This window comes from Pteropus alecto, unplaced genomic scaffold (assembly GCF_000325575.1).
Source record: "Pteropus alecto unplaced genomic scaffold, ASM32557v1 scaffold50, whole genome shotgun sequence".
Lineage (NCBI taxonomy): Eukaryota > Metazoa > Chordata > Mammalia > Chiroptera > Pteropodidae > Pteropus > Pteropus alecto.
The window spans coordinates 4,163,446-4,182,168 of record NW_006431918.1 but is presented as its reverse complement, the minus strand read 5'-3'; the positions used below and the strand labels follow the sequence as shown (position 1 = coordinate 4,182,168).

General features: G+C 39.7%; 1 protein-coding gene across 4 annotated transcripts in view; it reads right to left on the bottom strand.

Annotated features, from left to right (window-relative positions):
• Positions 1–18,723, bottom strand: part of INTS9 (integrator complex subunit 9) — an 82,222-nt gene that overhangs the window by 29,215 nt on the left and 34,284 nt on the right. For all 4 annotated transcript variants that reach the window (XM_015585124.2, XM_015585125.2, XM_006906238.3 and 1 more), the window contains 3 exons: positions 17,200–17,262; positions 13,445–13,584; positions 11,492–11,578 (listed from right to left, as the gene is read on the bottom strand). In XM_015585124.2, the coding sequence (XP_015440610.1) occupies positions 11,492–11,578; positions 13,445–13,584; positions 17,200–17,262 (290 nt within the window). The remainder of the gene's footprint in view (positions 1–11,491; positions 11,579–13,444; positions 13,585–17,199; positions 17,263–18,723) is intronic.

Here is an 18,723-nt window from a genome sequence, read left to right as displayed (position 1 = left end):
CAAAGCAGAAGCTATATCCTGGGAAAATATTTAGACTATAAAGAAAAAAGACACATAAACCTTTGGGCATGTGGGCAAAAAGAGCAAAAAAAAAAAAAAAAAAAAAACCCAACAAAAATAGATTCTATAAGAGTTTTCAACAGCAACGCTTTTACTAGAAGAAAACAGAATAACATATTTAAGACACTCAAAGAAAGAAAATGCCAGCTAAGGATTCTACATCTAGCAAAACTGACTTCCAAGGTCACAGAGCGCAGATAAACCAATTATTAACCTTCGAGACTCAGGGTATATTGTTCTGGTGATCCCATCCCGAGATGTCTTTTAAAGAATGAGTTTCAGATAACTAAAATGATGAAAACATGAATATATGGGTTGGTAGTGTGCATTAAATATGTAGTTATTTATAGAAGAGCAAATTAAGGTTAAAAGGGAGAGAGGATAATATGTAATGCCTGTATTTTCTGATGATATATAGTAAAAATATTTTTAAAAATGGAAGGAAAATATATACGCTCTGTCCTCCAGAGGCCTGGAAGCAATGGGCAACCTAGTAGCGACGAGCATTGCTAGAAACCAGAAAGTGCTATTTCCCACTAAGAGAATCCAGAGTTTCTAAGGGAAATGGGTGATTCCAGATTCAGGGCAGGGGATGTCCAAGAGGAGTCTTTGTGTTTGTAGTGCCATCCTGCTACACTAGATGGCAAAACAAAACAAAACAAAACAACAAGCAAAGACTATAAAGGTCATAATAGAAGGACACTGTGGACGACCTGAAATGCCTTCACTGCCCCCAAATGGGGCAGGCAATCTGAGCTGCAAAAAGACAATCCTGCCATAGATGGAAATCCATGATACATATTTCAGAGTGCACTGTGAATAGACTGGGGCAGAGAAAGGGGCTTCTGAGTTCTTAGAAATTTTCTATTCCTTAACCTGGGCAGTGCTTATAAGAGTAGTTGCTTTATAATAACTTATTAACTAAACACACACACACACACACACACACACACACACACACACACACACACACACACACAGAGATATCTATATGTTTTGTTTTGTGTGGCTTTTGGTATCTGTTTTATATTATAATAAGAGTTAATTTAAAAAATAGAAAAAATTATGCCAAAATAAGAAATATGATAGCAGAACTGAAAAACTCACAAAACGTTGGGAGATAAAGCTAAAAGAACATCCCAAACAAAAGAACAAACAGAAATAGAAAAGATGAGAGAGAAAAATCTGAGTGCCAGTCCAGGAGGTCAACATCTAAATAACAAGAATTCCAAAAAACGCAGAAGATGAGGAAGAAAACTAAAAATAAGGGGAAAAAATTTTTTTAAGTCAGAATTGAAGTTCTTGATTTTCTAGATTAGGGATCAGCAAATGTTTTCTATAAAGGGCCACAGATATTTTAAGCATTGCAGACCACATACAGTCTCTGTCAAATTATTGTACATGGTTATGTAATGCCACAGACTATATGTAAATGAATGAATGTGCCAATAAAACTTTATAAAAACAGTGGCAGGCCAGATTTGGCCTACAAAACAGGAACTTGGCCATTGCTGCCACCACTGTTCTAAACAGAAAGGGCCCACTAAGTACTCAGTACATGAATGAAAAATGTCCTTTCGTTTGACATTTCATCATAAACTTAAAGAACAAAGATTCTAAACGTTTCCACAGAGGAGTAAATAGGATACACACCAAAAGATCTACACTCAAAGCACTTGGCTTTTCAATAGCATTTCTGGGAGCTGGAGGAGAATAGAGCAGTGCTTTCAAAATCCTAGGAAAAAATTATATCTAATCAGCATTTCTACCAGAGTTTGAGGGTAGAACAAAGGCATTTCAGACGAGCAGGGTCTCATAAAGTTTACCTCCCATGTACTCTTTCTCATGAAGTTACTGAAGGATGTGCCCTGCAAAATGAAGATGTAAACAAGAAGAAAAAGAAGAAAAAAAAGGACCCAGAGAACAAAGCTTCTAACAGAAGAAAGAGGTGCAGAAATCTACGGGATAACGGTGAAGAAAATCCTAAACCGAAAGCCATGTAGCTGGCCTGAGAGCAGCGGAAATCAGGCTAGGGGAAGAGAGAAAGGATTTTTAAGAAGATAAAATCGTGAGAACACTTACTGAGTTTGAACATGTATAAGCGGAGAGACTTATACAAATGGGGGAGAGGTTAGAAATAGATTAGTAATAAGTACATAGAAAACTAAGCAAATAAGAAAACAAGAGAATTACTAACTTGAGGAGGGAAAAAGTGGTGCAAGAAGGAAAAATAGTCCTAACAATGTTATGTGGCAATCCTAATGAGGGAAACACTAAATATTTAGCCAAACTAGCATAGAGATCATTTTGCTCCAATTCCCTTTACCTTTGTTTCTCCAGCAACAAAATATCAACAATCCTTCTCATTACCTTCTGTATAAACAGACACAGGAAGATTTTTCTGATTTCAGTTATCTGGCCTATGCATATTGCATTGCTTTAGGTTTTACAGTATTTATTCAATAAATATTTAGTTAGCCCTGATCGTGGCCATAGCATTTAAGTTCTGTAAAGAGATGAAACAGGCACAACAGAAAGGCCTCTGTTCACAAGGAGCTTAAGTCTAAGAAAAATTTTATAACAATACAAGGCAATAAAAGAGACTTTGAAAGCCATAAATGAGTCCTCCTTGCCTGCATACTTGCCTTCTCTCACTGAAGGGCCTAAACGATATATTAAAAATGCAAATCTTAACATACACACAAACCCACACCCACCATCCTCTCTCTCACTTGTAATGGCTTGCTGTTACACTCAGGATAAAATCCAAGGCTCTTACCATGGCTTTACAAGTTCACTCTTTATTCTATATTCTATATTCTGAGCTATAAACAGCTCTTCAAGTGCCAGGCTCCCTCAAACTTGTAACTTCTCCCATCACCTTCTTCACAATTCATGCGGATGATAATTACTTTTGCTTTGAACCCCAGACCATTTGTCACTTTTTCTGTCTTGTAACACCAGTCTAGGCCAGCTGCACAGGCTGTGTGCTTTTTAAGACGCCTTGGCCCCAAGTATAGGACACAGGGAGGTGGTACAGACGCTCCCCCTGGTGAGGCCACGGGGAGGGGCTGCTGCTACTGCTTTTCTCCTTCCACATCCCGGTAATTCTGCCAACCACCTTGAGGAAGGAGGGGTTTCTCTCAGAGGTACTGAGACATAATGGAAAAAACAGACCTCTTCCTCTCTGTTACATCTTGACCTCTGAGCCTCAGTTTCCTCATTTGTAAGACAGGGAGAGTACCATCTTCCTTTTAGAGCTGTTCTGCAGGGGGTAAATGATACAATGCACACATGTGGCACAAAGCAGGTGCTGAAAAAGACCATCTCCAACCCACCCCAACACAGAGTCATCACAGCCCCATGGAGCATATGCAACCTCCAATACTGTAGTGAACTTCAACCCAGGGGGATTTATTTTTATGAGCAGCAAAGACAATGAATTTGAGTGGTCCAGGGTCTTCTTCAACCCAGGGGGATTTATTTTTATGAGCAGCAATGACAATGAATTTGAGTGGTCCAGGCACTGCTCTAGCGGGTCTCGAGAAAGAACCCAAACTATTACCCTGCTTTAGCTTCTCCTTTAAATTCCTCAGGATCTGAGACTGCCATGACTTGGGCCTCCTAGGGCTGCGCTTCATAAACAGTAGACTTCTCATGTTGGGTTGAGCTGGGAGGCTCTCACAGGAGTGGCCGGAGTGAGCTGTTTAATAAATAACACTTGCAGCCCAACCACACCCCTCAACCCAGTTGAATTTGCTTTATGTTGCCCTCAGCTTGGCCCGAGGCCCTGCGACTGAGCTGCCCTCTGAGAGGGTGAGCTACCTGGTCAGACGCAAGGCTGGCCTAGAGCTTTCTGCCTTTACTCCGAGCTTCCTCCCCACCCTACAACCCATACCGCCATTACCTAAAACACCAGTGGGCTTTCTTCCCTTGACGGCCCTTCCGATCTAGGACAATGTCTGGTGAAAATTAAGCAGATTGAAATCCAGAAGAGTCTCTCGAAAGGAGTAATTTGGTTATTTTAATGTTTCCACTTTCTGCTGGAGATATAGGCAGTCTCCAGAGCAAGCTAGCAAATGCTCTGAGCCCTGGGGAAGGGAAAGGGGGAAGACTGAAGGTGTGAAATATTTACAACTTTTGTCCTCAACAGTCCAGAACCTATTTCTAGAAAAATTACTGGGTGTTTCAGGTGGAGAAACAATTTCCTTAAGCAAAACAAAAGACATGAAAAATTCAGGTATATTTCAGCTTGGGTCTTTTCTCATTTTCCCCCTTCAAGGTAAATGGCATAGAAATCATAAAGGTATGTTCCAGGGAAACTGAAGAAGGCATTTGTTTATACAGAAGCATTTGGTTATACTGATTTTTGATAACCAGTTTAGCAGAGCACTCTTGGGAGTGGGGAGAAGTGTCTTGTTAAATATAATAATAAAAACAATAACGTATTATCTTTTTATCTCATATCACATTATTCAAACAGTATTATCTTTTTCATTTTTGTATCCTTAGCACTGAGCACAGTGCCCAACGTAAAGATGCTCAAAAGACAAAATGTTTACCTGTTAACCCAGGTAAACAGAACCAGAGAATGAGTAATTAATGAGTCCTCCCTGAAGTGCAGCAGTAAGTGTGGGCAGAGGCGAGCCCTAGGACAGGGCTCGAGGTGGTGAAAACATTAGGGAGCACCAACCAGTGAGACAGAAGAAGACAGCTAAGAAGTCCCCAACGATCCGTTCTCCAGTCGGGCCTGGTCAGTTCAGGGTTTCGTGGCGGGCAGCTCCCGCACAGCTCCCAGGGATCTGGGCCTCCCATGTCACCCCGCCATGAGACCCCCTCCCACCTAAAGGCTTGCTTCTAGTGAAGAGAATATGACAAAAGCTGGGGGATGTCATAACCCCATCCTTCCCTCCATGTTGTGAGTATTCTGCAGTGAGAGACCCAGAGCCAGCCTATCCAGTGTTAATAAAGTTTTCTGAGCCCTGTTCTAGTACAGAGGCAGTGTTTTAATACCGTAACTAAGCGTGAGCTTTTCTCAGGTCTCCTCAATGACGTTTTTATAAACTCAAATTGTACATACCTTTTGTAGAAGGCTGATATTCATATCCAATTTAACTTTGATTTTTGATTCTTTAATTGTAATATTGAGCAATTTACTTAACCTCTTTTTTTTCCTCCCTATTTCTAAAATCAGGGTAAAATACTCTCACGAACTGTTGTAATAAGCACTACAGCAAATGAGTAATAAAATATATATCAATATGTAAATATATATGACATTCAGTGCAACACTTATCTTCAGTCTTCCCTCCTTCCCTTCCCCAGGGCTCAGAGTATGTGCTAGCTCATCCTTATTCTTAAATTCTTTGGGTACCTTGTTCTGGTACCTTACATACTGACTACACCTTCTAGGTCTTCACTATTATTTGTCATTCCTCTATTTGGCAATGTCTAGAAGGTTTCTTTTTTCATATAGGTTTGGTGACTATATTTTCACAAATAAAGAATTTGGTTAAATTTTCTGTTGGCTAGACAAAAGACAAACGAGGAATTAGTCAAATGTATTGCTGGTGTTTTCAAAAGTACGAAGTTTCACTCTTCTATGTACAATGTGAACTTTCAAATCTTTTCTCTCCTTCCTGGTGTGTACTGGATGCTGTCATGTTTTTGCCTATATTGATCCCTTCCCTTAGAATGATCTCTTTCCTCATTCAAACCCTACTTAAGCTGACCCCAAACCGACCCCAGCCTAAGTCTTGCCACTTGGTACCTAATCTTCACTTGAGTCTAAAGATAAATTAGGCTGTTCCAGTTACTGAAAGGGGGCTATGTGAGTTAAACAACTTGAGCATAGGGATTGTTTTAAACTTTTTTGGGAATTTTCCTACAAACTCATCATACTGTCGGGCGTTTGGTACTTAATCAACAAATAAGTTTGGAGTTCTCTAAATTACACATTATTACCCGTGAATTCATTTCGCTAACACCCTTTCCCCCACTTTCCAGACAGTCACTTTGTTATTACTTCTTTCTACTTCATAACATCTTGTCTTTAACATCTTGTAACTTAGCTTTCCCTAAAACTCTCCTCATGCTTACTGAAGACGTTATCATACAGAGGCATTTACAAAGCCATTCAAAGCCATTAGGATTATTGGCTGATTAATGATAAGTCAGATAAGGAAACCCAGTGGGAACTAGTTCTGTTTTTTCCGGCTTTCTAATTTAGCAAAGTCAAGTTCTCAGAGTCTAAATGTTTCATAAGTACTTTCTAAAAGGTTTCATTGTTCTGTTTTGTTCTTATCACACTTGAGTGCTTAGTAAACCTTTCCCCAGTGCTGTGACATCATGCCAGACCTCTGCTATCTCTTTTTCCATCCCACCAACATAAGCAACACAAAGATCTTGTGTTTCTGTGAAAAAGAAAGACTTTCAAGGCCACTGGGACCACTTAAAAGCTTACAAATAAAACACTGTTTGGGCTTTTCCTAAGTGTTTGATGAATGAATGAATGAACAAAATGGATATAAGAGCAGAATACAAAGAATATGAGCAGCAGAAAGTAGTGTTCCTCTCATTAGAGCAAAATGTGTTTAGCATACTGTGGGTGGGGTCGGGAGGACTGTCAGCAGAGTGATGACCTAGATAGAGTTTAGCAAAAGAGGAGCTTCAAAATCAAACACTTCTCATTATTAGCCTAAAAGGAGACTGCAGTCCCTGAGTTTTGTTTTATGTCAATTTATCTCTAAAATGGACAAAGACAATTGCTTAGGCGACCATAGCATAATAGAAATAATTCTTGAGAGTACCTAAACTATCTCTGCTTTAATTGTGTGCTCATCAAAAAACTCTCTATCTATAATTTGATCTCTTCGGTGGACTTGTTGACCAGAACAAAGTGTCCTAGAGAGATGAACTATTCTAACTCTGGAGCCAGGCAGATGTCTCAGTATAAAGTAATTAAATGGAATTTTTGTTTGTCAGTAAATATCCCGAGATTTTGGTTAGCCTGAATCAGTCCCTCAGAGGCTAATCAACTGTGAGTGAAATAAAATGATTTTGAGTTTCTGGAACTGCAAAGCCAAGGAACAAGCTGTCAGGACTCCATCAAATACTACCACTCTGTGAAGATCTGCTTAAGGAGCCTCTCTCTCCACACACACACACACACACAAAAAATGCCCACCTTAAACAAAAAACACTAAAGGCTGGGTTAGTTTAAGTGAAATATCTTGCTTTGAATTTTCCCATTAAAAAACCTAAACTTTGAAGTGGGTATGGAAAAGTCTGAGACCCAAAAATTATATTGCAAGGGATTCTCCTTTTCCTACCCTTCAAAATCTGTTTTCAAGAAGGGTAAACTGCAATGTCAACGTGAAGAAGAAGGATGACTAACTTCTAAATAAATCTCAAGGAGCAGTGTCAACTGAGGCAGGGAGTCAGACAGCTGCCAAAAAGCAAGAGTAATAGGTTTTTTTGGTATACATACTAATACTAAATCAAATGCTAATTCCAACTATGATTTAAGGAAAATGATTTAAGGAAATTTGTCAGACTCCTTTGACCAACCAGTTACAAAGATTTTAATTTACTGTTTTCTTTAGTTGATGGTCTTATTAGTAACTTAAGCTACTAAGATGCATTAATTCTAGGCACTTAACCAAGAGATTGCCTGCATAAAATTTAAGTATAAGTAAAAAATTGGGGGCTCGAACCTCACATTCAACTTGCAGAGCTGTTTTTTCTTGGATCATACAGGATTTTATTTTAACGTGAGAGCCAACATTTTGAAAAGATTTTAAAAATCACTTTTAAAACATCCAAATTTTGAGCTTTTCTTAAAAATAAAAAAAAAAAAGGAAAGATTTGGCAGTGTCAGTCATCCCACTGGAGGGGCGTGGTCACTGGACAACAGTTCCCAACTGCCCACCTCACTCTTTTTTTCTTGGATCATACAGGATTTTATTTTAACGTGAGAGCCAACATTTTGAAAAGATTTTAAAAATCACTTTTAAAACATCCAAATTTTGAGCTTTTCTTAAAAATAAAAAAAAAAAAGGAAAGATTTGGCAGTGTCAGTCGTCCCACTGGAGGGGCGTGGTCACTGGCCCACAGTTCCCAACTGCCCACCTCACTCCTGTATTTATTTTCCCCATCCCTGCAGGTATCTGAGTTTGAGGCCCCTACTTTAGAGAAACTGAATAAAGAAAGTACAGGAATTAAAGAAAAAACAAACAAACAAACAAAAATAATAAAGAGAAGACATACCCCATATCATTTGGGGAAAATGTCAATGTACCAGACAGCAAAAAACAGTGTTTCTCAATATCATATGCTATAGAGCTTTGAGACAGTAGAGATCAAGTAGATTGAGACAGAGAGAAATTTTAAAGTGATGTAAATCCTTTAGTATAAATGTTGTCCGAACGAAGCACTTTTAGTGCTGGCCCAAGGTTCAATTCTAGGTGAGTATTTCAAAAGAACTTTTTGTCTAATGTCTTCATATTCTTCCACCACTTTTAATACTTATGGTGAGTTTATCCAGGAGAAAAAGAGGACATGTCTTTCTTGTTTTATCTAATGTCTCAGCATATTGTTTCCAATAATTAGACTCTTCTCTTTCTCTCAGTAAGAATGGCTCATCTCATGCTCAAAAGCCAAAACAAAATACTTGACCAGGATCAGAAATATGGTCATGATATAAGAAATAATGAAACATGGTCTTCTGCAAAAGTACAAGTTATTCTCCTTGCTCCTCTACCAAGTTGGCTTCTAACAGTCTCTGATTTTTGCCCACCAGGTGGCGAGATAGTAAATTCAAGATTTTATTTCCGCTAGCACCTTTTTTAAAAAAAGATTTCCTAAGCACCTTACAAAATCAATTTCAGCCCCTCTCCCCACCCTCCAGCCCTCTGCTCTTTCAAGTTCAATCGACTTTTCTCCCTAATGTGCAATGGCACTTCTTTCGTGGCCCAGTTACCTCATACGTTACAAAAAATAGGAGGCCAAGGAAAACTGCCAAGGACTCAGCCCAAGGTCACAGAAGAAAAGGCAAAACAAGGACTTGGAACTTCCTAAGACTTGGCCCAGGTTTTGGGAATCAGGAAACAGTGACCTTTGAACATCATTTCTGGTGTGCCAAAATTATTTGTGGCAGAATATTATAAAGGGTATAAATTTAAAAGGAGGAAGTAAGAGAAGCCAAAGCATACATGCTCCACTGGGAAAGAAAACAAAGTCCTAAGGCTTCTAAGGAGGGAGGTATATAGAACTGGGTCCAATGTGGTCCAGGGGCCACATGAGAGAGAGAAAGAAAAGGAGAAGAAGGTTTAGCAATGGGCAGGAGGAAAGGTAGCTGAGAATAAGAGTGCAAAATGAGGAGAAATGGGGTCTTTGTACTAAGCAGGTAGGTGGACAAATCAAAGAAACCACTTATGTATTTACAGAAGACTCAGATGTGTGTCCAGAAAATACTTTCTAAAATTGACGCCACACAGACATCATATCCCCCAATCAAGGAAATAGACATATAAAGATCCATAAAACACAGGATAAAACACGCAGAGTTAAGCATAGTTCCTCCGCCCCTCACGTGAGAGGGGGCTCACACACACGTGAGAAGAGCATGTGTGTGCCCAAGAGGTGGTCTGGCATGGTGGTTAAGAGCATGGGCTCTGGAACCAGACTAGTCCAACTGCCTGGGTTTGAATCCAAATCCTACTGCTCACTAATTCGCTGACCTTGAGTGAGTTACCTAACCTCTCTGTGCCTGTTTTCTCCTCTGTAAAATAATGTTAAAAAATTAAAACATTGAGGACTGTGCTACATCCATTAAGTAAAATAACATGCATACAAAGAAATGCATAGAGAAGACTCTAATGCTCAAATTCTGAAACACTTACAGTATAAAAACAAAGCACACTTCTCCTAGCTACATATACATATTCTTGTGGAAAGGATATTCACAAAATAAGACATTCAGAAGTTTAGATAACCAGATGTCTAACAAATCACTGACCTAGAGGAAAAAAGAACTCGGTGCTTAGGCAGCTGGAAAAGAGTAGACTTGGGTAGGAGTGTATGAAACACGTGCTACTTAAGAAATCACAAGGCAGATTTTGACTGTGGACTCTGGATGCCGGGCCTGGAAGGCTGGGACTTCTGCAGTGCCTGGAGGTGAGGGCAGCAGCTGGTCGGGTTAGAGAAACCACAGTATGTTAAGCCTGACTGGTGTCTGCCACCGCCCATTAAATATGAGGGCCGGAAGTAGAATCAAGTTGTCTCTTTGTCTCCTCTATTAATTACATTTCTAAAAATTTCACCTCTCATCATCTGGTTTCTGATCCTAGCACTCCACTAAAACCAGCCTCTCTGGGATTTCCACAGCCAAGGGCCTCTTTCCATCCTGTGTGATATTTCTGCAATATCTGAGACCACAACAAGCCTGAGTTTTGGGAAGAATTTTTCCCGCGGCTTCTACTCACCCCTTCTATTACCCATCTAATTATGACTTCATAGCCTCTTTCACAATTCCTACTGATTTTTTTAAATTCTATCTAAGAAATTTCTTGTCATTTTATGTTAACTTATGTTAGACTCATCACGCTCATTGCCAATGTCTTAGTTCAGGCCTTTGTTCTCTCCCTGGGGTTCTGACACAGTCCTTCCACTAGTCTTCCTGCCCCATCTCCATACTCCTAAATCATCCTCCATGCTGCTTCCATAATTACTTACCCCCAAACGAATATGTGATCACATCATTCTCCTTCTTATAAACCTCTACTGATGGACTTCCCTCTCTCAATAATATTCAACTTTACACATTAGCTCCTTCGATATCTCGCTCCAACGTTCCTCTTTAGTTTTGTCTTTCACCCCTTTACTTTACCCATGCTAATCCATCCTGAACTTCCCTGTTTCCTGAATACAATGTAGCCTATGATGCTGTGCCTGGATGCCCACTTCCCGACTTCTTCTATCTGGAAAAGCCCTTTTCTTCCTCCAAGACCCACTTTAATTGTCACGTCCCAAGGAACATCCTCCTCAGCTTTCCTAAGAAGAGAGAATTCTTCGTCTTCTACGTGCCTATAGCACAATGATCAAGCATTTCTTATAACACACGCCATCCAAGATTGTAATTCACCTGTTTATCTGATTTCCCATTAACCCCTGAGCACCTCAAAGATAGAGCCAATCATTTTAGTAATTTAAAAAAAACCCAGACCTAGCACAGTACCTTGACATAGCATGACTGTCTCTCAAAATATGCTGGTTGAATCAAACATAACCATTTCATAAGACAGGGAAAAGAGAATCTTTAGTTCTAACAGTTTACATGTTTAAGCATAAAATAATAAGACAACAAATGAGACTGTCTTGTCTGTAAAGCCTCAGACTACTGTCGAGGGGAAGAGACAGGCCAACTGCTCACCGCTGAATATCCTTGTTCTTCCACATGGAGGCAGACTGGGCCTTGGGCACTCTTTCAATGAAATTCACCAGCTCTTCCATGAGAAGCCTGAGTTTAAACAAAAAAGTGATGAACACTCATAAAAGAATTAGAAAAACACTGCACTATGACATTTTAGCCAAGAGAAATGGGCTTGTCTGCCTTCCACCTCTCCAGTCACCTTTCTCTCCGTTGTAGAGGAATGCAGGCACCATTTCACATAAAGTTGAACAAAAACCTAGCCCTCTCATTGAATTTTCATGTTGAAAGTTCAGAACATATATGATTTAATTCACCTTTAAAACAAGCCTCACACGTTTCTTATTCTTAAACACTAAAATATATAAGCCTATGGTTTAACTCTCACTCTTAAGATCTCTGCCTTTACATACCTAAAAATACAAAAGGAGAAAAAGTTAAATGACTGTGAGGTATCTGATTTTGGTGGCAGTAGGGGTAGTAGTAAGATTATTTTTAAATGATAATATTTGATAGACATTTTAAATGAAAAAGTAAGTTTTCTTGATGTGTGTTTTAGGATTAACAAAATCCTATATGGAAGAAAACTAATCCTAAAAATCTAACTCAGGAACCTACAAAAGGTCCGGCTGTGCAGATCACAAGAGAGTACCACAGAATCACTACTGAGGGAATCTAAGAAATGCCTCACTCGACTGGATCCATGATCTACATGCTCTGAGGAATATATGCGACAGAGAACTGTGAGAATCCTGGATAACCAGAGGAGAAACAAAAAGCTAAAAACAGATTTTCAACGTTGTGAAATTCCTTTCATATGTGGCAAGCCATAAATATATTTCCATTTGAATGGTGAACAACTTCATTTCCATTTATTTATTTATTCCTAATAGCATCTCTTCCTTTCATCTTGAAGAAGCAGTACCAGCTCCAGCAGTCTAAGACCTGGGATCCAGGCTCATTATCATCCTGGTTGTAGCTTTTGGGAGAACAGTTGGGTGCGTCCATCCTCACGCTTTAATTTTCTCAGACTAGAGTCTAATGTTTTCAGCTGATCAATAACTCTCATTGAAACTGATCCATCACCTTGAGTGTTTTACTTTCCATAATGTTTCTTCCTCAGATCCTTTACTTCTTCCCTGTCACACTGCAGGTAATGTGATCTGACACAAAAGCAAGGACATATTTTGTTTTGTTTCTGGTAATTCCATCTTATGGATGAGCTAGACTTCTGCAAGACAATAGAACCCAAAGTGAAGAGTCTATATCGACACCTAGATTCTATATTTTGGGTCTTGATAGGTCCACCTTATAACATGCTTGTTAGTTTAACACGATTCTTTTCTCTGGGGTAATTTTCTTCTAAGTGATGCTACGGTTACTTGCAGCAACCGTAGCATCACTTAGAAGGCTTAGAAGGGGCAGAGGAAGAGATGACGAACGTTCTCAGAGTCAGAGTCCTGAGTTTCACTCTCTCAGAAGTACAACTTAACCGTCTAATTACTTATCCTGTTTTCTACAAGCTGACTCCATTTATATCTGCACTCATCCATAAAATGGGAACTTTTGAAAGCAAAGTAATAAAATCTTTTTTCTTAAATATGCTACCTGTTCCTTTCTCTGAAGCTCTTTGCATTGCTTCTTTGTGGTATCTTACTAAATGTTACTTCCCCTAATTAGCAGCATCTGCACAGAGGGGCTATCTCAGCAAACACCTTCTTCCAGTTTTGGCACACGCACGCACACGCACACAGACAATGAAGGCTACACACGGCATCAATCTCTAGGCAATTCCAGTGAACATTTATTTTATCTAGAGAGCTATCTATCCATGCCTTGTCCCTGGTCAGCTTCTCAGAAGGAAAAAACAATCGTTCCTGGCACAACGCTCTATTAAATAGTCACCTCTGAAGCAAGTTCTCCAGCCACATGGTAATGGCGTAAGAATACTCTCACCTGCCAATTTGAATGGTGGGCTCTGTGGCATACACTGTGCCTGTGAAACCAGTGTGCTCAGTGATGTAGGGCAGTGCCATCATGCAGTGATAGTTAGAGATGAGGATCACATCTACCGTAGACAGATCTATTAGCTCGGTCTGAAAAGAAAGGGGAGGGAATGATACATATCTGTTCAGAGCACATAGATCAACATGATGTGAGTGAAAAACGATGCTGTCAGAATGCAGAGAAGTAGTTTTTGTACTATAGAATAATGATGCCTTTCCTGCAACACTTCTATTCTCATTTTAGGGTATTTCCTAATGTTGATATTAAGTAGCAGGACAGGATGACTAACAACAAGAATGCAGACAGTGCGCCAGCAGTGCCCTGATTTTACTAAACCAGAGTCCTGAGTTAGACATATGAGGATAATGATAGCACTTTCTTGCCTGGCAAGGAAAAGCAGGTAACATGAAGCAGAGAGAGCACAATCTACACTGTGAGGGGAACTAGAAAGTAATGCACCACTGCCACAGATTACACGAAGAGAGGCAGCAGCACGTAGAAACCAGATCTTCAAAAGCCGCATGCAGGAATCAACTTTTGTTTTGTTTGCTTGCTTGTTTGAGATAACTTTCTACCACTAGTGCTGAACATAGAGCAAAAAAAAAAGAAAATGTAGTGGCAGAGTCACAAAAGAAAATTATACTGTCATATTCTACCCTAATCTTAACCCCAAATCTACCCATTACTCCTTTATTAAGGTCATGTGAAAACGGAAAAGAAAGGTTGGCAGGTGAGGAAAAATGTGACCATGTTTAATAAATTTTATGAAAACTCTTATAGTAGAAGGGAAGGTTCTACTCATAAATTTAAGTCCTACAACTTTTAAAGCTCAGTTCACTTCTTCCACTGAGCCTTCCTGGTGTGCCCGGAAGAAACCACTTTTTCATCAGAATGACCACGGCACTTCACGCATATCCCTCTTACGGCAGTTATTCTGCACAATGGCATCGCAAACAATTAAATGTCCTTCAAATATTATTTGTAATATCTGTAAAATATTGTAATATCTGTCCCTCAACTATTAAATGTCTGAGGTGGAGAATCCTGTAGACTCGTCTCTGTCCCACCTCCCAGTGTGGCAGCCAGCACATACCAGGCCTGGGGCACTGCTGCTGGAGAAATGCACCATTATAAGCAGCACCCCTCTGTGAGGGAAAGTGAGACACTATGGTTCAGAGACATCATCTCAACCACTGAGTTCCCCCTCACGGAAGTCACCTCTGGGAAACTGCACAGTGCACTAAGGACAGCGTGAGCTAAGTTGAGGAAGTGTTGCAGTTAGGAGAATGGGTAGTTGAGTTAATACGTCTCCCACAGAGAAGAAGTAACAAAGATGTCTGTGCCATCTTTACAAATGACAGAGACAGCATGCCATTCTGGTTATGGTGTTTTCTGGCTGAATGAGTTTACATATGAAATAAGTTAATTTAATAAAGCCGCCAAGTCACAATCAGCTCCTGAGCACAGCATGTAGATTCGAGGTCAGAAGCTACTCACTGCTAGGACAACGGCATCCGTGGGAATAAAATGCTCAATGACAATAATAGCCAATTATATCCCCTTAACTCCATGTTGTGTGCTGCACTTCCAAGGCAATCCTCACCATGGAGGGGTCATGTAACATTCCGCTGGTCCGATTCCCCACAACCTCTCAAGAAGCACTTTTAAACAAATAAGGAAATTAGGACGGAGAAGCAGAGTGACAGATCCAGAGGAAAACACGGGACGGATAGCTGAAGCAACAGCAAAGCTCGAAAGCTTCCCCAGCTGCCTTCTCATGTACAGAAACTGGGTAAGGACATTTGAAATTTTTGTTTACTATGTAAGAACCAGCTCGCAGAGTCTAACATGATGAGAAGTTTGGTGAGGACAGCTTGAAAAAAAAAATATATATATACAGACACATCTATATATTCAGTCTGAGAAATAAATTTAACATCCAAACCACATAAATATACTCACACTTATGTATTTACTTACATACTTTCACCTAGTGAAATCCAATTAAGATTATTTTCGTTTTAAACTGATTGTAGACAGACACTTGGGTTCTACATACAATGAATTGGGTAAAAACTACTATAATTTATTGGTTACTTACTGTGCTGTCCTAGACCTTGTATACAGTCTATAGTGCAGAGACATTGGGGGACATAAAGATATTTAAGGCAGTTGCACTAGATTACAAATTCCATGAGAACTGGGATCAGGTCTGCCTCGTTCACCCGCAAGTCAGTGAGGACTGAACTGCAGTAACTACCTCTCTCTCCTGATTCTACGATGCTCCTATTTTCTCTGGATTATATAATGCCCTGGTTTTACCTTAAAATAGTGACTATTACTAACTTGTCATAAACAATTGTTATGACACAAGTTGAAAAAACTCATATGGCTCTAAACCTAAATATATCAATAAAATCCTTTAGTTCACCAAAAAGTGAACTGTGAAATGGTAACTGTCTAATTTCAAAGTTTAGCTGTATATGGAATAAGTCAGAAAGTCATCGGATCACCAATTCATAAATCCTGCACTGCTGTCCATAAACCGAAGGCTGCAGCAGTCAGTGCCGTATATAGCAAACTGAAAATAAATGCAGCACCTGGGATAAGCACTCTCGGAACAGATGGGGAACTGCCCCGCCAATTCCTAAATGACAAATGAAGATGACAGAAAGATTTTAATCGCAGGGAAGGAGAGCTCAGTGTTCTCCATAACTGTCTACCTTCACCCTCACTCCTACAATTCTAGCTCAAACTTTACTCCCTTTTCGTCACCTTCAATTACCACATCCTTCTTTGTTTTTCCTTTCTTTCACTCTGGTACCCCCAAAAGGCACATACACAAACTTTAAAGAGAAAAAAAAGTTTACCTATAAGTATCAAAGAAGGTGTAGAAATGGAAAGAGAGGGAGGAAGAGAGGACAAAAATGAGAAAATGCACTCTAAATTTCTTTTCTCTTTCGCACTGAACTGTGCAAGTATTTTCTACAGGTGTTGTAAGCCATTGGTCGCATGGAAATAACAGGATGGTAGCTTCTCACTGATTTTCTCAGGAACCCTGGACTAGCTCCTGGCTTCCTTAATTCATGTGTCTGCAAAGAACTCCACCTAGGCCACTGTGGGGATCAGGTCTGTCAGTTGAGATTGCTTTCCTTTAAGACTAATGGAAACTGATCTTATTTCCTTTAAGAGGATGAAACTGGCCCCAGACTCTTACAAATCTCACTAATAATAATAGGTTAATGATAGATGTCCATATTCAGTTCGGAATCTGTGAATTTCAAGCAATATTGAATATTTAAGTAAGGAAGAATTTTTACAGTTTACTGCACTGGCCGAATAACAGCAAATTCCAATTACCCACTCTAAGCAAGACTAGGAAAAGTATGTCTAATCTAAGATGCAGGCATTATAATTACAAACTGAAAGGCCCGAGTTATTTCTTTACCTTGCTCAAAATTATGCCGTAGTACAAGTGTCAGTGGGGATTATGGAAAGAACTAGGAATAGGAAAAGACGATGACAAACATAAAATATAAAGAGCTCCTAAATGATCATATTTTAGCTGTATAACAAAGTACCTGGAATTAACAGATTTATTTCAAGCTGAAAATAGGAAGCTAAGGCCCTTAAAATTATTTCTTGACTTAATTTTGAAAGATAAGATATGCTTTGTTTCTACAGTAAGATTCACTTTAATTTACCTCTGGTAAACAGAATTCAGGCACAGAATCCACAAATACATGACCCGAGCACTCCTTCAGCTCCTAAAAGAAATAAAGGGAAAAATTCTAGGAAGAGATATCCAATAGACACAGAATCAAAGAAATTTCATTCCCAAATCAAACTTTCCGTGAGGAATCAGAGTGTTAGAGCTAGCTGGAGGGAAGCTTTAGAAGGTTATGTGGGCCAACCGTTCCCTGTTTAGGCTCAAGGATATTAGGTGTCTTATTTAGGATTAAAAAAAGGCTGGTTTGTGGCTCACTCAGGACTCGAATGCATATTTCTTGATGCCTCTTTGGGGAAGCCATGTGCAGACACATGCTGCTGCCATAACTCATGATCCAATGTTTCTCACATAATAGTCATAAAGACCATACCAGCAACGTCAGAATCCAACACCTGGGAACACTGATGGAAGTCAAGATTCCTGGGCCCTATATGACCTAAGGGATCAGAAACTCTGGGGTTGAGGCCATGGAACCTGTATTTACAACAAGCACTTCCAGTGGTTTTGTTATGCAATCTGGTTAGTGTCCCAGCCTCAGAGTCTCTTTCTCCTTCTACCAAGGGCTGAGGGGCAAGTAAGGAGAGAAAGGAAGAGTAGAGGGTAGGAATGAAGCCAGCACTACCACTATCGCTTCCACGAACATAACCTCTGTCCTTGCAGAGCATACAGTTTATTTGGGATTATAAACCAAATGTATTCATTCGAAAGAAAAAAGTATACTTACAAAGAAAGGGAACATAGTACAATTCCCTACTCTGCCCATGACCTATCGCTTTTAATTTGCCTGTTTTTCCTTACAAACAGCCTGAGAAAAGGGTGAGTGCAAGCTTATACGGGAGGTGCTGAAAAACAGCAGGAAGACGGGCAAGTGATCAAGGGAAAGGAAGGAGGCTGATAATGGACGTGCTATTGAGCTACATACCACTGTGGGCAAGTGGGCCTTGTTCCTATGGAGAAACTCTGGTGTGAAAACATACACCGCGGAGTTACCTTGCCCAGGGACAAGGAATCTGGGATATTTATATATCAACCCCTGCATTTTTGTGCAGCATTGGGAAGAACTCTCCAGCAAAGCCCTGTAGGTACTGGCAGCTGGAATCACGACAGGGCACACTGAAGAGATGTGAGTGGGCCACCAACAGGGTCTGCTACAATGCTTCCAGAAGGCCACTAGATTTGCTGGCTTCTCTCACTGACACTTTAAACTGAAATCTATGGGGAAATTTTTGTTCCATCAAGTTAAAGCTATCTACGACTTTAAAACAAAACTGGTAAAATACAGAGTTTGGTTGACAGTTTGCTATTTCCAGAAAGAGAATACTGTTAGAATTTTTTCTTCCATCGTGTTTTCATAAGTCACTGAACATATATTTCTATATATTCATATATATGTATATTTATATGTGGGTCTGAATGATTTTACTCTCAATCTTTATCTGAAAATAGGATATTAACTATATGTTATTTTCCTTTTGAATTTTACAAGTCTCTTATCAGA